Genomic DNA, 25,295 nt, shown 5'->3' with positions numbered 1-25,295 from the left:
CAGTATATAAAACAGGAATTCAGAGGAGTAGTTTAGAGTGGTCTGGCATCATCAGAGAATAGCTCACAAAAGGAGATATTCCTTTAAGGATATGGTAAGAAAAAAGCAGAGAAGAGCAAAGTAAGGCATTTGGAGGTTGGAGAAAAATCTTGAAAGCACAGATTGAGAAAATGAATATGATGTACATAAACAGGAAAAGACCTACCTAAAGTAAAAAATGTATTAGTCTTTTATACTATCTGTGAACAGATATATTATTTAAAGACTTATTTACATAAATGAGGGTAGGGGGGTGACTTATTCAATTTGAAGTCCTTCAATGAATGTTCTACTCCAGTTTCCCTAGTATTTAAGTGATCCAACTTTGCATTTCAAGGACCTAAAAGATGTCAATATCCATTTATTACAATATCTTTTCCCAGAATTAAGCAACATATGAAAAAAATAATAGCTGACAGTTATGTAATCTTTTGTTAACAAAATGCTTTCTTCACATTAATCCTGTGAGATGGGCCGTCTTTTATTACACCCATTTTGTAATTGAAGAAACTGAGTCCTGGAAAGATTATGTGACTTATCATCAGTCATATGGCTAACAAATTTGAGAACTGAGGTTTGCACCCAGGAATTCTGATTCCAAGTCGTTTGTTCTTTCTATTATGTTGAGACACCATTAGCCAATACTTGTTGAAGATCATAGAATGATCATAAAAAATAAAAATTCTATTGAGTATTTGCTCTTTGTATAGTGTGTACTATATGCTCAGATCTATATACCCTATATTCTTGAAGGGACTAAATTAGTCAGTACCTTTGAATTAAATAATTGATCACTGATGTTAGCTTTATTTTTTAAAAATGTCTTTAAATGAGGTCAGTTTTGATTTGTCAGTAGTGTTGCAGAAGCTACTGCAATTTTTTCACTTTCAGCCTTTTAAAAAAATTTGAAAAGTGGTAGGGAGATTATGGTACAGAAATGTTCCATTTTTAGCATCAATGCTTAAGAATATAGACTACTGTAAAAAATAATGCCCCAGAAGCAGCTAGGTGGCACAGTGGATGGAGTACTAACCCTGGAGTCAGGAGGACCTGAATTCAAATTCGGCCTTAGATACTTAATAATTACCTAGTTGTGTGACCATGGGCAAGTCACTTAACCCCATTGCCTTGGAAAATCTAAAAAAAAGTAATGCCTCAAACTTAATGGGAAATAGTGAAGTAGCTGTGGAGCCCCAGCAGGGAGCCACCCAGCAACTGCTTCCAGAGCACTCAACCATGGAAGGTAAGGGGGTAGGGAGAGACTGTTGAGGTTGCTCTGCTATCTCTGGGGCAGGACTCTTGTGCTTTGTCCACATTCAGACCCTAGTTGTTGTCTGGGGCCCCCCATTGTCATAGAGCAGAGACCCTCCTCATGGCTTCTGGGAAGAGGGGAGTGCAACAGACCAGAGCATAGGCCAGGAGAGCAGTCAGAGCCTCTCATAAGACTTTGAAGGAACTGAAGTCCTTGCAGGGGTGTCCCAATAATAACTCAAAAGCTTGGGAAGCACCTCAAGACCAGGGCATAGGTTGGGGAAATGAGTAAACAGAGAAAAGGAACCTGACTATACTCAATTACTTTGGTCCTGTGGAGGATCAAAACCCAGACTCAGAAGATGACAAAGTCCAAGCTTCTGTATCCAAAGCCTCCAAGAAAAATAGGAGTTGGGCTCAGGAAATGGCAGAGCTCAAAAAAGATTTTGAAAATCAAGTAAGGGGAGGTAGAGGAAAAATTGGGAAGAGAAATGAGAGCAATGCAGGAAAAACATGAAAACCAAATCAGCAGCTTAGTCAAGTAGATACAAAAAAAGTTGAAGAAAACAACATGCTAAAAACCAGTTTAGATCAAATGGAAAAGGCAGTCCAAAAAGTTAATGAGAAGAATACATTAAAAAGCAAAATTGGCCAGATGGAAAAGGAGATAAGAAAGCTCTCTGAAGAAAACAACTCCTTCAAATGTAGAATGGAGCTAAAGGAAGCTGATGACTTTGCAAAAAATCAAGAAACAATAAAACAATACTAAAAGAATGAAAAACCAGGAGAAAATGTGAAATATTGCATTGGAAAAACAACTGACCTGGAAAACAGATCCGGGAGAGACAATTTAAAAATTATTGAACTTCCTGAAAGTCATGATCAGGAAAAGAGACTTGACTTCATTTTTAAAGAATTGCTATAGGAAAATTACCCTGATACTCTAGAAGCAGAGGGTAAAAGAGAAATTGAGAGACTCCATCGATCTCCTCCTGAAAGAATAAAAAAATAATCCCCAGAATAGCCAAATTCCAGAATTCCCAAGTCAAGGAGAAAATATTACAAGCAGCCAGAAAGGAGATGGTAAAGTAGTTATATTCTTAGGGAAGCGTTGCCCACCCTCCCCAGCAAAAAGTAGAAATTATTCTAAATGGAAAAAAGAAGTTAAAAGAAAAAGAAAGAAAAACCTTAAAAATGTAAAAACAGGACTCAACAACTGTTATTCTACTACCAAGGTCACTTGAAGCATCTCATACTTGCTTCTGGAACCACAAGACACTGATACTACTCTACTGGACTCGGTTGAAAAAATTAGAGGAACTTAAGTACTTGGTAAGAGGTGCCTTCCTCCACTAATAAAATCCCATTTTTTAGAAATATAAGCAAATGTCCATTATAATAGTCACCTGAAAAAATGTTTAATCTTACTAATGCAAATTACTAATGTCTTAGGCATGCAAATTAAAACAATTTCATGGTATTGATTTATATCTATATTATTGGCAAAAATAAAGTGACAGAATACAATATCAGTAACATTGTGGGGAAACAAGGTATACTCATATTTTAGACAGAAATGCAAATTGGTTTAAATTATTTGAAAGGCAGTCTAACAGTATATATCAAAAGTCATTATGATCACACCATAAATTTGGATATATATTGAGTGTTATAAAGAAAAAGGATCTTTGTTAACATACACGTGTGTGTGTGCATGCGTGCGCACACACATATGTGCATTATATATAATCAGTACTTCTTTTGCATTAACAAAGAATTGTATAAAATAATGCCCAATAGTTCATGAATAACTAGAATTATGTTATATTAATGTAATGTCTATTAAATATAATTGTTTAATATATGATAAATGAACACATTTATTAGACCTTAAAACTGCATTAGGACTTTTTTATAAGTAACAAAAATTTGGATATATGTACATATATGTACGTGTGTATGTGGTTTTTGAAACAAAGGAAACAAAACTAAAGCATTTGAAAGTTGCATACCTCCAGTGGTCTAAAAAGAAAAATATGTGCATCAATACAGAGAATCAAATGATTGCAAGGGGGTTAATAAGTTACCAGTTTTTGAAAGAATTAATTACATAGTTATAAATATCTAATTGGTTTTGTTGTAGCAATGCATAATAATTTTGAAAAATAATGCCAAATTACTTTCCAGTATCTCCTATTTTGTACCAAAATAGCTTGCTTCCTATGATTTAGTTTTTTCTTTTTTTCTCATAAAGAACACATGAATCCTGTAAAAAGTGATGCCCCAAACTTTATGGGAAATGGTGAAATAGTTATACCCTCCTCAACAAAAAGTAGAAATGATTCTAAATGGAAAAAAGAGAAGTTAAAAAAAAGCCTGTTTTTATTGTCTTTGTCAGAGATATGGCTATGGAAGTGAGAGCTTTGCAATCTGTACTTAGCATCAAATTACTTTGCTCTTTGCTTTGTTCCATTTGCTGATGTTAGATGTCTCCCCTGCAATAATATTACAGATACTCTCTAGATTCCACATACCCAATTTATGAACACCCAACTTAAAAGTGATTGACTTTCATTTTGACTAGAGGTCAGATGGGATTTACCCTCAGCCCAAATTCTATAAAATTTCAAGCAGGGTATAGATTCTGTTAATTGCTTTTCCCCCTTAACACTGGAGATGTGTGAGAGGGGAAAGAGAAATGAGAAAGGAAAGAAGAATATAGTGTACCACTATTTTTCTTCTTGTCTGATATTAGGCAAATGTGATCCAAAGTGACTACACCCTGTGGAATGCATTTTTCTCCTATAGAAATGGTTTTACAAATAGTGGTTAGGTTTGCAGGCTTCCCAGAAAAATCCATTTTCATTCATAATATATCTGAAATATTGAGAGGAACAAGAAGGAGCACGTAGATAGTGACAGACAACTCAGGTTGTCTGACTCCAAATCCAGTGTTTATTACATTGTATTATGCAACTTGAAGGAAAAATACAAATTAATTCCAACTATATTTTGGGTTAATTGACTTTGCTGGCTGGTTGGAATGACCATTTATGCTTCTTTAGAAAATACATTCCTTGGGGCGGCTAGGTGGCACAATGGATAAAGCAACGGCCCTGGAGTCAGGAGTACCCGGGTTCAAGTCCGGTCTCAGACACTTAATAATTACCTAGTTGTGTGGCCTTGGGCAAGCCACTTAACCCCATTTACCTTGCAAAAACCTAAAAAAACCCAAAAAACAAAAAAACGAAATTACATTCCAATGTTCAAACTTGGAAACTATTTTTGGGAATACATCCCATTTGTAGAATTGGTAACCTGCCTACAATAGAAACTCAGATTGGTGTGGTGGGTGAAGGATGAAATGACTAAGGAAATAAAGGTTTGAACTTCAAAGCATATAAATTTATTAAGCAGTACATACTGATTGTTAAATAAACTGGAACCAGGCTTTTTCGGCTTTGGCACTGGACCTCAAATTGGGGGGGGGGGGAGAAGGGGAGAGATTTTTATGCCTTAGAAACAAATAAGGCTAATTAAAAGGAAACAACCTGGATACATTAGTTAATCTGATTTCTAATTGGAAGAAAGATTAAGGACTTTTCAAGTTGAGAGGAAGGGGAAGGCAAAAAGGCAATCAGAAAAAGTGTCACACTACCCCCAAATATCTATTAAATCAAAGGAACATAGAAATAATAACTGATTAACCATTTTGGGGCCTGTTTTTAGATAAAACATCTTGGATTGTTTGAAATGTATAATTGTGAGACACTCCATACATCAGTCTTTGGGTCTGACCGGGTTTCTGGTCAGCCTAATCTTGATCCTTAGTTAAGAGTGCAAGCAGTAGGTAGACTTAGATCAACTTTGTAGCCACATAGGGATAAGTTCAAACAGTGCAATCAGGTTTTCCTGCAATTCCCATAAATGAATAAAGTTTTCTCACAAGACAGAAATTGAACTAGACCCATAATTGAATAGAAAGGGAATTGTGCTAGATCCAGAATTGAGTCACAAGATGGAGTCAGTGTGGGTCATTCAATTCCCACTACCAGTCACTGTTCTAATTCCCTCATTGGAACACCAGATTGGTTCTCTAAATGATTCCCCAGTAACATTACTTCTATATTCAGCATCCACAACTTCTTTAGCAACTTCATATTTTATTGCTAATCCTTATGTAGGTACTAACTACACTGAAATTTAAGTGAATTAAGCTGTTTTCTCATCCTAAGAAAACAGTATACTTTCTTCTTTCTTAAAAATATTAATTTTAATTGTATATTTTTGGTTGTGGTCAGGTATTTCCACAGGTGGACGTGTAAATCCTCGTGAAGGAATTGTACTACATTCTACCAAACTTATTCAAGAGTGGAGTTCTGTGGATCTGAGGACACCGATCTCTGATACATTGCATCTCCCTGTCTGGGTAGACAATGATGGCAATTGTGCTGCCTTGGCAGAAAGAAAATTTGGTCAAGGGAAAGGACTGGAAAACTTTGTGACACTTATCACAGGCACAGGTGAGAGAAGAGTGAAGGAAATCATTGCAGCAATTTATTTAAGAAGTCTCTTAAGAGTTCTTGGAGAAAACATTTAGTCTCTGGAGCAGTGTGGCTCAGGGTCACTGATCCTTTTCTGTTTGTCATCTTGTGCTGAATCCCAAACCTTCTTGACTGCTGGTTGCCTCCCTTCTGTCTATTCTCTACAGTTTATCTCATAGATAGCTGGTTGTACTCAATTGTTTGCATGATGTTTGCCCCTTAAACCATGGGTTCCACAAATGCAGAGGTTGTTGCATGCCTTTCTTTGTGCCCCAACACCTAGGATGGTGCCTGCAAATTACTACTAGTTGACAGATCAAAGATGCTATTCCTACCTTCCCCTGTCACTCACTAATACTAAAGTATTATGAACTATTTATGCATTGTCATCATCATCCAACATAATCCTAGTTTATCCTTGTAGAGCAGTTTATGATGGCAAATTCATTTTTTGGTTTACTTTCCATTTCAACAGTAAGCTTTCTTGGTGATCCATTTTATCCATTAAGTATGTTCCAGAAAAGTGAAGCATAAAGTGAATATGTATCCAATAATATTTTTTCCAAGAATGTTTTTTCATTAAAAAAAGAGAATTACTACAGAAATTATTTTGTCCTAATTAAAATAACACTTAATTCTAATATTCCTTTCAAGGAACATTGTTTTCATCAGTGGTCTATTTTTTTAAATCCCCAGTACAATTCCTACAAGAAGTTAGATGGCTATTTATATGATTTTTTTCATGTCCATTAAAACTATACATTTTAAAATATCATGTAGTTAATTCTGTTTATCAGGATTCCTAATATATCATGGAACTTCATTGTTTATACAGTATCACCTGCCTATTTTTTTTAGTCCAAATTTTCATAAGAACTCCTTAATTGGGAAAGTTGCATAGAGTTCCTGTTGTTTTCAAAAGACCCAAATAGTGTCCTAAATTATTCCTGATTGGCACTTTAAGCAGAGTTCAGAGCCATCAATAATTTCTTAGCATCATTAATGCTTAGTATAATAAAGTAAGATAGTATAGTATAAAAAAACTTAGAGTAAGATTAGTTTTTATTAACTAAGGTGGGAAAGTGTAGAAATCACTGGATTTCATGATTTTTGCTCTGAAATTGTTTGAAAATTGGTCATTGCTATGCTTTAACAAAACTTTAGGTCTAAAATATGGCAAGAAATTTTGCCTGAAAAAAGGTTTACCAGTATGCAGAATTCAGTAGCTTTTTCCTATAGGATATGAAATTTGTGGAAATATTTTGATTATATGCAACTATATGTAATTATATAGGGCATAACCATAGAATAATAAAATCTTAAAGTTGGATAGGACCTTTGTTTTTATCTTGTTCAATACCACAGAAGGTTAGTGAATCTTGTCTAAGGTATCCTTGACATATGGTCATTTGGACTTTGAATACCTGTAGGGACAGACCTTTGAGTGAAGTTACCTACCTATCAAAGCAATGAATTCCATTGTTGGATAACTCTAAATCCTAAGAAGTTCTTATTTGTATTAAGCAAACATTTTCCTTCAATTTTTGCTTTTGTGGTTCTAGAACAAAATAAGTCTAATGCCTTTTCCAGATAATAATCCTGCAAATAAAACTATTGTAACACTTTGCATTGTTTGCACTTCCCCCTTATTTCTCTTTCCTTGGAAAGTCATTCCCAGATCCTTTAGTGTTTCCTCATAAGACTTCTGTTTAGTTAGTTCATGTCAGTGGTTCTCTTAAAACTGGCATAATTTCAGGTATATTTTGACTATCCACAAGGTAGAGGGAAATGCTTATCTTTTTTTTTCCATGACCCCCTTACTATTAATGATTCTGAAATCATGTTTACCTTTTTTTTTTGTGCTGGTGGTAGTATTGGTGGTGGACACCTCATTTCACTTTTGTCTTATAGGCAACTGGGAATCAAAACTCTAGGATAATGTTTCACTTAGACTACAGTTAAACCACACTTCCTCCTTATGCAACTAGTTCTTTGTGCAGTTGAGATTTTGAGTCTAGAGTGTAGCTCTTTCTATTGGTCTCTCTTAATTTTCAGGAAAATCAGCCCATTGTTCCAGCCTCTGTTTTTTGAGATCCTCTCTTTGTCTGGTGAGCCCCTTTGGACTTTGCAATTCAGCTCCTGTCTTGACCTCTTGGAACAATTATTAAATTATTCCCTATAGATACTAATAGTCTTTTTGGTAATACAAATGTACCATTTGACACTCTTGACTGTCTCCCATCCCTCCCACCCCCACTTTTCTGGATACTCAGCTCTTCCTGAGTTTCTCGAACAGAGGCCTGACATCCCTATCAGACTTGTCCTTCAGTCTGAATAGGACTGTCCTGTCCCCTGTCCTCTCCCCTCCCCTCTCTCCCATCAGCAGCTATGGATTGAAGGAGCGTCTCTGCAGATCATTTTTAACTCTACAGTCCTGCACTCATTCCTTTCCCGAGCTCCAGTCCTGTGTTTTCAGCTTCCTGCTTGACTTGTTCAAAATGAAACTGCCTTGTCTTGCCTAACATCATGGGTAATGATGAACTACAATCATCCTCCCAGGTACCCAGCTTGTCAGACAGGAGTCCTTTAACCTTCTCTCACCACTGCCCCTCAAATCCAGTCAGCTGCCAAACCTTTTATTCTACCATCTCAGCATCTTTCAGAAACATGTCTCTCCCAGTTCACACCACAACCACCACAGTCCAGGCCCTAATTATCTATTCCTTGGCCCTCCTTATAGTCTTCTTTCCCCACTCTCTAATCCATCTTCTGTACAGTGGCCAAATTAATATTTTTTTATTTCCACTTTTTTCTCATTTTGTACAAATGTTTTTTATACATTAATAAAATATTCTTGTTTAAGAGTAAATGAAATACCCCCTCCCCCCCAAATATAGACTTGCTTGAGCGATAAAGTAAAGGGGAGATAAAAAAATTAAAATGAAAAAAAATAGTAATAATTGTAAGTATGGCCAGGTGGTGCAATGGATGGAGCCCCAGCCTTAGAGCCAGGGGCACCTGAGCCCACATCTGGCCCTGTACACACAACAGTCACCCAGCCGTGTGACATGCAAGCTACCCCAACCCCACTGCCCTGCAAAAAAACAAAAAGAAAAAAGACCCAAAATAAAATAAAATAGTAATAATAGTAGGGGTAGCTGGGTGGTGGACAGAGCACTGGCCCTTGAGCCAGGAACACCTGGGTCTAAATCTGGCCTCAGACACCCAATGATCATCCTGCTATGCGGCCCCAGGCAGGCCAGCCAGCCCCATTTGCCCTGCACCCCCTCCAAAAAAATAATAATAAAAAATGTGCTTCAGTCTTTGTTCCAACACTAACAACTCTGTTGGTGGATCACATTCTTTATGATAAGTCTGTCACAAAAGTTACTTCCATATTTTTCCACCTTTGCCATTGCTGATCGCAACTCCCTCCTTTGGTATTTCTCCACTACCATTTACTATATTTTCTCTCTCCTTTCACTCTGACTCTGCTGTAGCATAGCTGAGTGGCGCAGCAGACAGATCCCTGGCCCTGGGGCCAAGAGGCCCTGAGCCCCCATACCACCCCTTAGGCCCAGCATCCACCTGGCTCTATGGTCCCGGACAGGCCATCCAATCCTAGCCCCTTGCAATAAGTAAAAAAGAAAATGTAGGGGTAGCTAGGTGGTGTAGTGGATAAAGCACTGGCCTTGGAGTCAGGAGTACCTGGGTTCAAATCCGGTTTCAGACACTTAATAATTACCTAGCTGTGTGGCCTTGGGCAAGCCACTTAACCCTGTTTGCCTTGCAAAAAAAAAAAGTTTAAAAAAAGTTAAAAAAGAAAATGTGTTATATCTGACCACTCTCCCCCGCCATGGTCCATCCTCTCCTCCATCACTCACATCCCCACTCCTTCCTCCGTCCCCCTCCTTCTTACTCCAGATGCCTATACCCCATTGAGTATATATGCTGTTTCCTCTCCTAGCCACCTCTGATGAGAGCGAAGATGCCCTCATTCCCCCTTGCCTTCCCCCCTTCCATAGCATTGCAATAGCTCATTGTAATAAAGAAAGACCTTATTATATGAAATATCTTAGCCTATTCCTTGTCTCCTTTTTCTTTCTCCCATTAGATTTCCATTTTTTCTGTTGATTCCATTTTTTACACTATATTTTATCTTCAAATTCAGCTTTCTCCTGTGCTTCAACTATAAAAGCTCCCTCTACCTGCTCTATTAACTGAGAAGGTTCATATGAGTATTATCAGTGTCATTTTTCTATGCAGGAATACATGCAGTTCATCATCATTAAGTCCCTCATATTTTCCCCTTCTCCTCCAATCTCCATGCTTCACCTGAGTCCTGTATCTGAAGATCAAACCTTCTGTTCAGCTCTGGCCATTCCAACAGGAACATTTGAAATTCCCCTGGTTCATTGAAAGTCCATCTTTTTCCCTGGAAGAGGACATTCAGTTTTGCTGGGTAGTTGATTCTTAGTTGCATTCCAAGCTCTTTTGCCTTCTGGTATATTACATTCCAAGCCCTACGAGTTTCCAATGTAGCTGCTGTTGAGTCCTGTGTGATCCTGACTGCAGCTCCATGATATTTGAACTGTGTCCTTCTGGCTGCTTGCAAAATTTTCTCTTTGACTTGGGAGTTCTGGAACTTGCCTATAATATTCCTAGCGGCTGTTTTTTGGGGATCTCTTTCTTGGGGGGATCAGTGGATTCTCTCCATTTCTATTTTGCCCTCTGCTTCTAAAATATCAGGGCAGTTTTCCTGTAGTAATTCTTTGAAAATGATGTCAAGGCTCTTTTCCTGATCATGACTTTCAGGTATTCCAATAATTTTAAAATTATCTTCCCTAAGTCTTTTCCATATCAGTTGTTTTTTCAGTGAGATGTTTTACATTTTCTTCTAATTTTTCATTGTTTTGGTTTTGAAGTATTGAGTCCTGATTTCTAGTAAATTCATCTATCTCCCTGAGTTCTATTCTTTGTCTGAAGGATTTGTTCTCAGAGAGTTTTTCTTATCTCTTTTCCATCTGGCCAATTTTGCTTTTTAAAGCATTCTTCTCCTCAATAACTTTTTTGAACTGTTTTATCCATTTGACCTAAGCTGGTTTTTAGCATGCTTCAGCATTTTTTTGGATTTCCTTGACTAAGCTACTGACTTCATTTTCATGTTTTTCCTGCATCTCTCTCATTTCTTTTCCCAGTTTTCCTTCTAACTCCCTCATTTGATTTTCAGTCTTTTTTGAGCTCTGTCATAGCCTGAGCCCAATTTCTGTTTTTCTTGGAATCTTTAGATGCAGGAGCTTGTGCTTCCTCATCTTCAGATTGAGTATTTTGATCTTTCTTGGGCTCACAGGCAAAATATTTCTCAATGGTGTTCCTGTTGTTTCTCTGCTTGCTCATTTTCCCAGCCTGGGCCTGGTTTTGGGGTGCTTCCTGATCTTTTGGGACACTCCCACAAGGGTCTCAGTGTGTGAGGCTCTGTCCTCCCTCCTGGTCTGTGAATGACCATAAGCGCCCCCCTCTGCCATGGGGCTGAGGTGGGGGGGCCCCTGTTGTTCTATTGGGGGGCCTAGAGTGCGATCAGGATCTGAATGTGGTCAGAGCCCCAGAGTCCTGTTCCAGGGGTAGAGGACAGAGCTAGGCAGTCTCTCTTCACTCCCCTCCCTCAGCTCAATGGGCTTATGCCCTGAGGGCTCCTGCTTACCTGCTCTGCCTGCTTATGTTCCCTCGATCTGGGCTTCAGTGCCCATGCTGCTTGCTGTATGCCCTGAAGGCTGGGCTTCACGTGCTCGCTGTGGCAGACGTCCCCTGCTGTTCCCCCAATTTGTTCCCGGTGCTCGCCAGGGTGTAGCTCTGGAAACTCCCCCACTGCTGTGAGCTGAGACTCCCAGTGCCCTGGGGCTGCCTCCGGGAGGCTGAAGTTCAATCGCTCTGGTGGGCCGCCCCTCCAACCCCGGGGAGCAGAGCCTTTCTGCTCTTTTTCAGGTTACCTTGATTAGAACTGACTCACTGGGTCCCTCTGTGGGTTCTGTCTCTCGAAAATGTAGTTAGAGTCCTTAGCTTATAAGTTTTATGAGAGAGCACCTAAGACAAGATCCATTCTTGTCACCATCTTGGCTCTGCCCCATTCCCCCCAAATTAATACTTTTAAAGCACAAGTCTGATCATAGCTGACCAGGTCCAGCCAAATCTAAATCTTGCTCAGAAAACTTCACTGACTCCCTATTTCTCATTAGAGAGAAAATACAAACTTCTTTGATATTTGAAGCCTGATTATACATAACTTCCTTTCCATCCAAACAAGCCTGTTGGCTTTTTTCCCTATATCCAACATTCTCTTTTCCTTCCCACTGTCCCTCCTGCCTAAGAGAGCCTCCCCAGCCACACCCATCTTCAGGATCCAGGTCACTTCAATTTACATGACTCTCTTTCTGTGACTGTGTGTTTTGTTCAGTTATCCCTTCCACATCACCACAGCACTGCCATGATCTAGAAAGTCCTCATACAATGATCTGGCCTTCTCTTCTTACCAGAGAAGTTTGAATTCATATCATGATATTAAAAGAGAAATTATGTTGATACTATACAATTCTATCCATATAATTTATGCATTTATGAGTTTGTAAATTTTTCTGTGTTGTCTCCTGGTCTTTACATAGTATCTATAGCTTCTGTAAAATTCCCCCAAAATTACAATTTAATTTCTTGTGCTAATATATTGAAACTACAATGAGGAAAGTCATGGTATGTTTACTGGCCTATGAACATGTTGAATCCTCTGATCATAAGCTCCTTCAGGGTAGAGAATGCTAGTATTTGTGGAAATCCCCAGGGCCTGGAAGAGAGCATGTGCTTAATAAAGATGTTTATCAGATTGCCTATAGTACCCCATCTATCCAGCTGTTTGGTTTACTAGGTAGAATAAGAGAAATTTGGTCCATCTGAGAATAATATCTTGGTGAATTGGCATATTACCTAAAAAAGTCTGATTTATAAGCAAATTGACAGCTTGTTAATTTTCAACAGACATGATATCTGGGAGTGACTTATAAGTATATCTTACTATCATTAACCTGTTTTATTTGGTCTCCTCTGGTTCCCACAGACCAGAGGCTTCCTTGTTTGCCCTGAAACAGATTTCTGAGGTTCATAGTCCAGCCCAACTTCTCGATTCTTTAACTTTGTTTCATTTCAATAATTCTTTGTTTTTCCCAGTTCCTCTACTTTCATTGAAATAAATGCTTCTCATCTCTGTTGCCTTTTCTGTTTGTTACTTGGTTCATCTTTTCTGTGTCTGCAAAATGAAGGGTTTGAATTAGTTGTCTTTTGAGGTTCCTTCCGACTCTAGGGCTGGGATCCTATGATCCTGTGCCTATATTTGACTTTGCCTGATTTACTTATTTAGTAACCAAATTCCTAATACTCTCCCAGAAGTCAATTATTCTAATAAGAATAGACTTAAACTCCAGGGATTCCTCATTTATCTAGCAATCTCAACTTTTGGGGAATTAGGCAAGAACCACGATGGTGTCTGAACAGAAAGAACAGGTGTTACAAAACCTACATGGCAAAACTGACACATTTTAGTCACAGGAAGAAATTTCAGCCTTTTGCTTAGAGCTTCTTTGCTTTTATTTTGGACAAAATCTGAATAGGTGTGGCTATTCAGTTTCCCCGCCCCCCCAGCAGAATAGAAGCAGAAAATTGGAGGTGTAAGAAAGGTGACTGTAGGTCAGTCTCCTTTAGCTAGTGGCCACCCTTGAGGAAGGACACCAAGATCCAAGGACTGGAGAATTTCAGGGACCCCTGCACTCCAGAGAGCTCCTGAGCCCCCAGAGCCCCTCCAGGATCATCCTCCAGGGGCAGACAGGGATGATAATGACATCTGAATACTTTTGTCTCTGTAGGAATCGGTGGTGGCATCATTCACCAGCATGAGCTGATACACGGCAGCTCTTTTTGTGCTGCTGAGCTGGGACATCTTGTGGTGTCTTTGGATGGACCTGATTGTTCGTGTGGGAATCACGGGTGCATCGAGGCCTATGCCTCTGGGATGGCCTTACAAAGAGAAGCTAAGAAACTCCATGATGGTATGGCAGCTCCCGTTAAGCAATCACTTGAGGTTTTGTGTACCAAGACCCAAGAGGAAGAGAGAATGCTGTTTGTTTTTTTTTTCATTTATTCTTTTAGCATTCACTTGCATAGAAGTAGATCTGGCACATTGATCCAAGTACAGCTCACGCCTATATGGACTTTACTTTTTCTATCGGGGAGAAGATTAGGTATACAATGAAAAATATTTACCATGTAAAAAACACCAACTGATTTGGGAGAAACCTAAAAGTAAATGTTTCATCTCTATGGAAGTGGCCCATCTGCCATGGGCAGTAAACTCCTGTCTTTGCCCCCAGATTAACAACAATAATAGTATCTAGCATTTATATAATACCTCGCATGTGACAGCCCTAGGCTAAGTCTTTACAAATATCCTCTCAACAACTCTGGGAGGTGCTGTTATTGTCCTTATTTTACAGTTTGAGAAACTGAGGTAAGTGGAGGTGGTGTGACCTCCCTAGAGTCACCCAGTTTGGGAGTGTCTGAGTTCAGATGTACACTACAGTCCAGACCCAGCCACTATTCACTGCACCACCCAGCCATGGACCTTGTTTAAGGAAGTTGCACTGATAGGCCCCTCTCATTTCCCCTCTTCTCACTCTACCATAGGAGCATCACATCCAGATTAAATGTAAAAATTGCATTTTATCAAGAACCCTGAAATGCTAAGGAGTTATATTTTGTGAGAGAAATGTTATGACAGCTCCCTTCTCCCTCTAATAGTCTTCACACCTGACAGTGATGAAATAAATTATATTACTAATACCATCCCCTTCTCTCCCATCTTTTCTGAGTCCACAGAATTTTGTCACTCTGGTTACAATTCACATAATTTCTGCCACACTTGGCAAAATATTTTAACACTGAAACTTTTATTTAACGTTTATTATGTGCAAAAAGTATTGCGCTGAACCATCTTTTTAAATTTTTTTAAATTTTACAATTTTTCTGCCAACCTTGCTTCCCTCCCCCCACCCCCACAGAAGACAGTCTGATAGTCTTTACATTGTTTCCATGCTATACATTAATCAAAATTGAATTTAACACTGGAACTTTGTTGAAGCTTCTTTCTTCCCTTGGCTGCCCCTGTCTCACTCTGCCCCAGTTAAATTTATGCTCTTTGGGGTTAGGGCAACTTTCCCCCACACTAGGACTAATGAATAACTCCTGCATTACTGCTCAGTTTGAGACACAGAGAGTAGGTGCTCTCCAGACTTGGGCAGCTGAACACACAGGTCACTTTTACTGGTCCTTGCCTCGCTCTGCTCTGGGAGCTGCTCACTCAGTTACAAGTTTGAAGGCCCCTCTGCTCCACCATTCACTACTTCTGCCTTTTCCCTTTGACTTCCCTTTGAAAATATTTCATTAAGACATCTACAGTGGACATCAACATAACCAACTAAACTTATCTAATACTTACTTAAAATCAGTTCAATACATTACATATAATAAGTTTTATATACTTCCCCTGAATCCTCATCTGTACTTTGTCCATGCATTCTTCCATTCTCCTTCACTATTCTTCTGAGGCCACAGTTATGGTGTGCCTCTAATTCTGCTAAGTTTTTTGCTCTTTGACATCAGACTTCATAGTTACTTGGTGGAGCTTAGGAACCCTGGGATCATCTTTGTACTAAAGTGAATTGGAGTATCAGACCAGGAAGGAGATGCCATGGAATTCCTCCTTTCTACTCACCCATGATGCCCATCTCAGACCCCTAGTATGTGGGAGGGAAAGTTGATCAATAAGATCCCTAACTCTGTGTAACTTAGAAAAGGGATGTAGACAGTCATAAGTAGAAAGCAGCATGAAACATATGATGACAGATTCCTTTGAGAATGAATACAAGTTAATAAAGAAATTGTTTCTGCTGCTTCAGATGATACTAGAGATATAGTGATCTCCAACCTGGGTCTAAGAACATCATTATAGACTGATTTAGGTTTTATACAAGCCAGATTTGTGAAAAATACAAGCTGTATTTGTACCAATATGGTATTTATAATTACTTCCAAAGATCAACTTTAAAAGTGAGTATGTGATAGTAGTTATCTAGATAATCCTAGATTTTCAACCACATTGTCTTCTCAGAAATCGTATTTTATTATTTTAATCTTATTTTATTGCTGTCTTTTATTTTTCTATCACCTTCATTTTTTAACATTTGCCTACTGCCTCTCCATATCTGATAAGCCATCGTATGTAACAAATATTAAGAGAGAAAACAAAGGCGGCAATTCAACAAAACCTATCAACACTTAAAGCAGTTGTGTCTTAAAGTTTATGTACTATTCCATGTCCATACTATACACAATTTTTCTTTTCTTTTTTAAATATTTATTATTTTTGTACAAATGATGTTTTTATACATTACTGAAATATTCTTGTTTAAGAGTAAATATAATACCCCCCCCCAAAAAAAATAAAGACCCTCATGAGCAATAAAGGAAAGAGGAAAAAAATTTAAATTAAAAAAATAATAATAAGGGCAGCTAGGTGGCGCAGTGGACAGAGCACCGGCCCTGGAGTCAGGAGCACTCTATCTCAAATCCAGCCCCAGACACCTAACAATCACCCAGTTGTGTGACCCTGGGCAAGCCACCCAACCCTACTGCCCTGCAAAAGCCAAAAAAAAAAAAACAAAAATAAAATAATAATAGTAATAGGGCTGGCTAGGTGGGGCAATGGAAAAAGCACCGGCCCTGGAGTCGGGAGCATCCGAGTCCAAATTTGGCCTCAGACACCCAACACTCACCCAGCTGTGCGGCCTTGGGCAAGCCATCCAACCCCATTTGCCCTGCAACTCTCCCCCCCCAAAATAATAATAATAAATGTGCTTCAGTCTGTGTTCCAACACTACTAGCTCTGTCTTGGGTGGATCACATTCTTTAGGATAAATCCATCACAAAAGCTACTTCCATATTTTTTCCACTGTTGCCATTGCTGACTGCAGCTCCCTCCATTCATACTCCCCACTACCATATACTATATTTTCTCTCTCCCTTCACTCTGTCCCTCTTCTTAAATGTGCTGTAGGGTAGCTAAGTGGTGCAGCAGACAGATCTCTGGCTCTGGGGCCAAGAGGCCCCTTTAGGCCCAGCATCTACCCGGTCCTGTGGTCCCGGACAGGCCATCCAATCCCAGCCCCTTGCAAGAAGTAAAAAATTACACACAGTTTTTCAAAGAGAGAAGTTGTATATTTGCTCAACTTCTTTAAGGTCTAGGTCAGCCATTATGATTACAGAATGTTTGATTTTATTTTTTTCATTTACATCATTGTAGTCATGGCATAATATTATTTTTCTGGCACTGTTCACTTTTTTATTCATGAATTCATCCAAGTCTTCCCATGCTTTTTTCATTGTTTAAAGAGACCTTCATAAAGCAGACTGTATTTTCCTTATGGTAACAATAAGGAATGAAGCAGTGGATAGAAGGTCTACAAGATTTGGTTCTAGCCAGACTTCTAACTAGACTACCTGCATGACCTGGGGCAGGTCACTTAACAAACATCTCAGTGCCCTCTAGCAAATCTCTAAAATTTATCAGTTGTTAATGATGAGAGCTGCTTTAGTAGGGGGAATTTCCTTTTTTATTTTTTTTTCAGGTTTTTGCAAGGCAAATAGGGTTAAGTGGCTTGCCCAAGGCCACACAGTTAGTAAGTGTCTGAGGCAGGATTTGAACTCAGGTACTCCTGACTCCAGGGCCAATGTTCTATCCACTGCACCACCTAGCCACCCCAGTAGAGGGAATTTCTTTACCAGAATTCTTTCTGTCAGTGAAACTGCAGGCTGAACCAGTTTGATAGAGGTAGTAAACTGGGAGGAGAAGAGGAAATAAAATCAGTTAGGAGGCTATATTAGTACACTAGGCAGGAGATCAGGACCTAAACTAGTCAACAAATCAATTTAATTGAGCAAGCATTTATGGAGTATTTGTTCGGTGCCAGACACCAGAATCAAAAGCCAATAGCTTCTGTCCCTAAGGAACTAACATTCTATTTGGTTGAGGGAAGGAGAGAGTTTTACCAGGATTGGGGTGGTTGCAATAATACTAAAGAATGGGTCAAATGCAAAAGATATAATAGAGGTAGAAATTACAGGATTTCCCCATTATGTGTATGTGGGGTAAGGGACAGGGAAACGTGAAAGATGAATGTTAAGGTTATAAGTCAAATATATTCTCAAGGAGATTAAAAAAGAAATAAAATATTCAAGGTAGAATTTTGTGTATGTGGTAAGCAAAAACAAAGGAGATGACTAAAGAAGATAGCTAAACAAATTGAGATGTGAATATAATGTGATAAATTAAGTGACATAAATGATGCAGATTACAATAAGCAGATCCAGCACCACAATCTAAACAATGTGATGGAGTACTATTGTGCTATAAGAAATGATGATGGGCATGGTTTCAGAAAAACCCAGTAAGACTTTATATGAACTGATACAAAGTAGAACCAGGAGAACACTGTACACAGCAACAGTAATATTGTAAGAAAAATCAATTGTGAAATTGTGAAAGCCTTAGCTACTCTGATCTAGACAATGCCAAAGGACTGTGATTAAAAAATGCTGTCCACCTCTAGAAAGAGTTCTTAAGTGAAGTTTGAAGCATATTGTTTTTTACTTTTTTTTAACCTTTTGGGGGCAGTATGGCTAATATAGAAGTATGTGTGCATGATTTGACATGTATAATGGTATATTGCTTGCCTGTAAATGATGTATAGGGAAAGAGAATAAATAAAAAATAAAAATTTAAATTAATAGATATTGTGTAAACAGAATATTAAATTGAAATCAAATAATGTATAATTATAATGACCAAGCTTGTACCTGGAGAAAAGCTAAGAAGGTACATTTTCTTTCCCTTCAGGAAAGCCCTCCCATAGAGGACTATGGGTTTTTACAGATATATAATAACAGATATAGTTGATGTATTGATTGGTTTTAAGTGCTTCTCTCCCCCCCCCCACTGTCTTTTTTCATCTTTACTGGCCTTTTGATTATAGGGAAGGGGAGAAGGATATATTCAGACAAAGCTACAAAAGGCATCAGTAAAATAACCATTTTAAAAAGAGGTAACAATCTGTATTCTTGGGAGGATGGTGGTGCCATTAATAGAGATAAAAAAGTAGGATCAAGTTTAAGTGGGAAAATCACTACAGATTGAGTAATGATATATATGTTTGCTATCCTTCTCTTTCCTCAATAGAAGACCTTCTCTTAGTGGAAGGAATGTCAGTGAAAAAAGAAGAAACTGTTGGTGCTCTTCATCTCATTCAGGCAGCTAAGCTTGGCAATGCAAAAGCTGCTAGTATTCTGAGAACAGGTAAGAGGCTACCGATCTTACTGGGACAGGTCTTCAAAATAATAAAGTAGGAAAGTAGTGGTTTTGAAATTCAAAGTACTTTCTTTAAGAAATAGCCCATTTTGGTTCTGTGACCAACTTTGTTGAATTTCCCACATATTTTTACTATTTGTTGACTGATTTATTTTTTTTTTCTCAGACTAACTTGTGATTTTACCTTTGTAAAGTACTTAGTTCTGCTATTTTTGTCTTTTTTTAATAGCAGGGACAGCTTTGGGTCTTGGTGTTGTGAATATCCTTCACACAATGAATCCTTCACTTGTGATCCTCTCTGGAGTCCTAGCAAGTCATTACGTTAATATTGTTAAAGATGTGATCCGACAACAAGCCTTGTTCTCAGTTCAGACTGTGGATGTTGTTGTTTCAGACTTGGTGGATCCTGCTTTGCTTGGTGCTGCAAGTATGGTGTTAGATTATACTACACGCCGGGTACAGTGACTTAGAGATTTTAGAAAGTTCTTAAAATGTAATAGTTGTTTGTCTTTTTTCAAGTAAATTTTTAAATGCATAATTTTAGCTACAAGTAGTTTGGGCATATAAATATAAATGTGTACTTTTGTTTCTTTGTTTAACCTTCTATTTCATGTCTATGTATACTGTCTGTGTATTTATAGAGCTAGACCTCAGTATATTTAGAAACCAGTCACCTCTCTTTGTGCCAAAGAAAGAAACATAATAGATTCAGACTTATTTTCACATCATAATCCATAATATGCCTTTTTAAAATATTCCCTAACTTGATGGTATCATAGTCATAGGTAACCCACTATGTTTCAAGCCAGCTTTCCTCATATACTTTAGAAGAATAAAATATTGCTTAAGTCTTAAGCAATTCTGAAAAGCTATATGATTTAGGACAGGTTTTTTTGGGGGGGGGCAAGGCAATGGGGTTAAATGACTTGGCCAAGGTCACATAGCTAGGTAAGTGTCTGAGGCTGGATTTGAATTCAGGTCCTCCTGACTCCAGGGCCAGTGCTCCATCCACTGTGCTACCTAGCTGCCCCAGAGCTACATGATTTGCCTTCTAATATTGTTTCATTTTGTTTTTCAATTGCGTGCATTTTTTCTCTCCTTTGCCCTCATGTAAAAGGAAAAAACAAAAAACAAAATCCTTCTAACAAATTTGCAGTCAAGTGAAACAAATTCATTTTAAATAACTTTCTCCTTTTACTCATTTTTAAAATCATTAATTATTAATGTTTTATTATTGTGTTTTTAATTGAAATGAAGTTGCAAGGAACATGGCAAATGTTAATGTGTGATTGTGAGAGTTAATTGTATAATGAAGAGCATTATTTAAATAAGGTTTAAAGGGAAACCAACCTCAGCTTCCTAGCTCACAGTGGGCACAACAAAGAGAGTTGTTGCTTAGAAAGCCTGAGTAGTAAATCCTGATTTGCCCCAATTTTGGGACTTCTTTATCTCTAATCTTAGGGTGGTGTCATGTCAAGTACATGGAAATGCATCATTCACCAGATAATATAACTGTGAAATCATGAATCTCAGAGGTTCGTTTAAGTCACAGATTTAGTAGTTTAAACTTGAAACAACATAAGAAATAATATCTAAATCTATCCATGTGATGCTATTTAATTTCCATTTAAAACTAGATGAAAATATGAGTAAAATTTGTACATTGAAATTGTTTGAAATGGATAGATATCAGTGAAAAATGTTGCTAAACAAACCTCCTTTGTATCACTTCCCCCATGCACTAGCTTGCTTCTAATTGAGAAGATGTAGCCTCAGTTTTTTTTGGGGGGGTGGGATCCTCACTTTTGTAGCACTTGTATCCAAGCGCTTACTTGGATGAGCAGTTATCTCACATTGACATCAGAGAAATATCTAAACAAAAGGCAAATAATTTAGTGAACTAGATAATCCTCTAATCAATGGCAAGGTTTTAGAATGCATTGTGATTGTCAGATGGTAGATTTACCTTCTGAATCATGTATTATTAGATTGACATTCCCTGAGTATATATAACCTGAGTGAGCAAAAAGGAATGTCAGGTAAAAGAAACCATGGTTACATATAATTGAGAATGAAGTATTTCTAAGTAAACTGTTTTAGCTTCCTAAACACACACACACACACACACACACACACACACACACACACACACACACACACACACACACACACACACACACACACACACATTGTCTCTCTCTCTGTCTCTCTCTCTCTCTCTGAAAAAACTTCAGCCAGGGACTTTAGATGACTATATTAAAGAGCTATGGCTACCCTGTTTTCATTTCTTCATGAATACCCAAAAATAATCATCATAATAACCATGGGACCCAGAGCTTGAGGATGCCTATTTACCAGGGGCTAGGACTGTATTGGGAGAGTTTATTTGCATATTGGCTTGAAATGGCTTTTCATACCCTCTATTCCAAAGCCCATAGAAAATAAAAATATGCCTTTAAATTAAAAGAATTAGATAATATTTCAGTACTGTCTTCTGAGGTAGAATGACTGGTAACATTTTCTTTAAAAAAATTAAATTAAGTTAATATGAATATGTTACACCTGCTAGCAGATTCATGAATCAGAGTTTGGATTAGCTTAATCCCTAAACTCTGTTGATAGAGCTATCAGTAGATATTTATTACTAAGTGCCCATGCCCAGAGAGCCTGGCTCTAGGCACCTGGAAGATAGAAAGTTAAGGTCAAACACAATACTTTCTCAGAGGGGAATAAGATGAACATAATCATAATAGTAAATGTATTAGAGAATTTCAAAACAAAGGCGGGGGTGGGATTGTGGGATAATAAATTTAATGAGTGAAATTGTGAAGTATCTGATTTAAGATTAATGATCGTTTTTCTTCAAAACAGAACATTTGGATTGAAACAAATGATTGATTTGAAGGGTAGAAACCTAACTTTGTTATGAATCCTCTTGTAGAAATCAGTCAGTTTTTAAGAATATTATATACATGAAACCAGGTATTTGTGTTTTATCAATTCTCTTTTTTGTAGTGCAAACTTTGTCAAATTATGTTTATTTCAAGTTTAGGAAAACCTTAGTATGTCTAAACCTATCAATTCTATTTTCTGTCTTAAATGAAGATAATCTTTCTCTTTAAATTTATTGCTTTTTAGATTTAGGTAATCTTAGCAAAATGGTACTTTGAGAAATCATTAGTTCTTATTTTGACAACATTCCATGGTGACTCTATCCTGGGAATGAAGACCCAGCAGTGACACCATTTGTGTAAAACATGAGCAATCTATATGTGCTGCCTCTACCAAATGATTAGGTCTAATTGAGTCAGTTAAGCATTTAAGTGCTTATTATGTGCCAAATATAGTTGACAGATAAGAAATATTGACTTTAAAAGTAATTCTGAGTAGTGCTCACATGCATATATGTACATTAATTCTGATCATTTTTAATTTATTCTTAAATTTCATTATTTAAATATATCTGTATAATAAAGGTAATTTATTTTAATATGACTAATTTTGTTTCAATGGACTGACTTAAAATCTAAATAAATGACATCTTTATATGTAGTCCTGCCTCATTCCTGTTTTCTTGTTTATTTTTTCCCCTCAAACAAGTCTTTTCCAACCCAGTTATAATAGTGATTCAGATTTTACACTTGTCATATAGTATTCTTTACAATGTTATTTCTCTAAAGCTAATTTTTTGAAGTATGCCTTGATGTATTTTTTAAAATGTGAATTCCCTTTTTATTTCCACAGAAGTGTAAAGAGTTCTTTTTTAAAAAATTACTTATTATTCCAACTACATGTAAAGATAGTTTTCAACATTTCAACATATTTTTTAAATTTTTATTAAAGATATTATTTGAGTTTTACAATTTTCCCCCAATCTTGCTTCCCTCCCCCAACCCCCACCCCACAGATAGCACTCCGTCAGTCTTTACTTTGTTTCCATGTTGTACCTTGATCCAAATTGGGTGTGATGAGAGAGAAATCATATCCTTAAAGAGAACAGAATTCTCAGAGGTAACCAGATCAGACAATAATACATCTGTTTTGTTTTTTTTTTTTCCAAATTAAAAGGAATAGTCCTTGTACTTTGTTCAAACTCCACAGCTCCTTATCTGGATACAGATGGTACTCTCCTTTGCAGACAGCCAAAAATCGTTCCCAATTGTTGCGCTGATGGAATGAGCAAGTCTTTCAAGGTTGAACATCCCTCCCATGTTGCTGTTAGGGTGTACAGTGTTTTTCTGGTTCTGCTCATCTCACTCAGCATCAGTTCATGCAAATCCCTCCAGGTTTCCCTGAAATCTTGTCCCTCCTGGTTTCTAATAGAACAATAGTGTTCCATGACATCCATATACCACAGTTTGCTAAACCATTCCCCAATTGAAGGACATTTTACTGGATTTCCAATTCTTTGCCACCACAAACAGGGCTGCTATAAATATTTTTGTACAAGTAATGTTTTTACCCTTTTTCCTCATCTCTTCAGGGTATAGACCCAGTAGTGGTATTGCTGGGTCAAAGGGTATGCACATTTTTGTTGCCCTTTGGGCATAGTTCCAAATAGCTCTCCAGAAGGGTTGGATGAGTTCACAGCTCCAGCAACAGTGTAATAGTGTCCCAGATTTCCCACATCCCTTCCAACAATGATCATTATCCTTCCTGGTCATACTGGCCAATCTGAGAGGTGTGAGGTGGTACCTCAGAGAAGCTTTAATTTGCATTTCTCTAATAATGATTTAGAGCATTTTTTCATATAGCTATGGATTGCTTTGATCTCCTCATCTGTAAATTGCCTTTGCATACCCTTTGACCATTTGTCAATTGGGGACTGGCTTTTTGTTTTAAAAATATGACTCAGTTCTCTGTATATTTTAGAAATGAGTCCTTTGTCAGAATCATTAGTTGTAAAGATTGTTTCCCAATTTACTACTTTTCTTTTGATCTTGATTAAATTGGTTTTATCTGTGCAAAAGCTTTTTAATTTAATGTAATCGAAATCATCTAATTGGTTTTTAGTGATGTTCTCCAACTCTTCCTTAGTCATAAACCGTTCCCCTTTCCATAGATCTGACAGGTATAGTCCTTGATCTTCTAATTTGCTTATAGTATTGTTTTTTATGTCTAAGTCCTGTAACCATTTGGATCTTATCTTGGTAAAGGGTGTGAGGTGTTGGTCTAATCTAAGTTTCTTCCATACTAACTTCTAATTGTCCCAGCAATTTTTATCAAAGAGGGAGTTTTTATCCCAATGGCCAGACTCTTTGGGTTTATCAAACAGCAGATTACTATAATCCCCTCCTGCTTTTACACCTAGTCTATTCCACTGGTCCACCACTCTATTTCTTAGCCAATACCAAACAGTTTTGATGACTGATGCTTTATAATATAATTTTAGGTCAGGTAGTGCTAAGCCACCTTCGTTTGCATTTTTTTTTCATTAAGCTCCTGGCAATTCTTGACTTTTTATTTCTCCATATGAATTTACTTACAATTTTTTCTAACTCATTAAAGTAATATTTTGGAATTTTGATTGGTAGAGCACTAAACAGATAGTTTAGTTTTGGTAGAATTGTCATTTTTTATTATATTAGCTCTCCCTATCCATGAGCTGTTGATATTTGCCCAGTTATTTAAATCTGATTTAATTTGTGTGAGAAGTGTTTTATAATTGTTTTCAAAAAGATTCTGAGTCTGTCTTGGCAAATAGACTCCCAAGTATTTTACACTGTCTGAGGTTACTTTGAATGGGATTTCTCTTTCTAGCTCTTCCTGCTGTTTCTTGCTAGATATATATAGGAAAGTTGAGGATTTATGGGGGTTTATTTTATAACCTGCAACTTTGCTAAAATTGCTAATTGTTTCCAGTAGTTTTTTAGATGATTTCTTGGGATTCTCTAGGTAGACCATCATGTCATCTGTGCATAGTGAGAGTTTTGTCTCTTCCTTCCCAATTCTAATTCCTTTAATTTCTTTTTCTTCTCTAATTGCTGATGCTAACATTTCTAATA

General features: G+C 37.5%; 1 protein-coding gene across 3 annotated transcripts in view; it reads left to right on the top strand.

Annotated features, from left to right (window-relative positions):
* The window catches only part of GNE (glucosamine (UDP-N-acetyl)-2-epimerase/N-acetylmannosamine kinase), a 98,977-nt gene extending 76,127 nt beyond the window's left edge, over positions 1–22,850 (top strand). For all 3 annotated transcript variants that reach the window (XM_074203738.1, XM_074203740.1, XM_074203739.1), the window contains exons 9-12: positions 5,592–5,813; positions 13,739–13,921; positions 19,162–19,278; positions 19,520–22,850. In XM_074203738.1, coding sequence (XP_074059839.1) covers positions 5,592–5,813; positions 13,739–13,921; positions 19,162–19,278; positions 19,520–19,755 — 758 coding nt within the window. In that variant the 3' untranslated portion in view covers positions 19,756–22,850. The remainder of the gene's footprint in view (positions 1–5,591; positions 5,814–13,738; positions 13,922–19,161; positions 19,279–19,519) is intronic.
* The last annotated feature ends 2,445 nt before the right edge of the window (positions 22,851–25,295 follow it).

The sequence above is a fragment of the Macrotis lagotis genome, chromosome X (assembly GCF_037893015.1).
Source record: "Macrotis lagotis isolate mMagLag1 chromosome X, bilby.v1.9.chrom.fasta, whole genome shotgun sequence".
Classification (NCBI taxonomy): domain Eukaryota; kingdom Metazoa; phylum Chordata; class Mammalia; order Peramelemorphia; family Peramelidae; genus Macrotis; species Macrotis lagotis.
The sequence above is the reverse complement of the archived record's forward strand: the minus strand, read 5'-3'. Positions and strand labels throughout refer to the sequence as shown.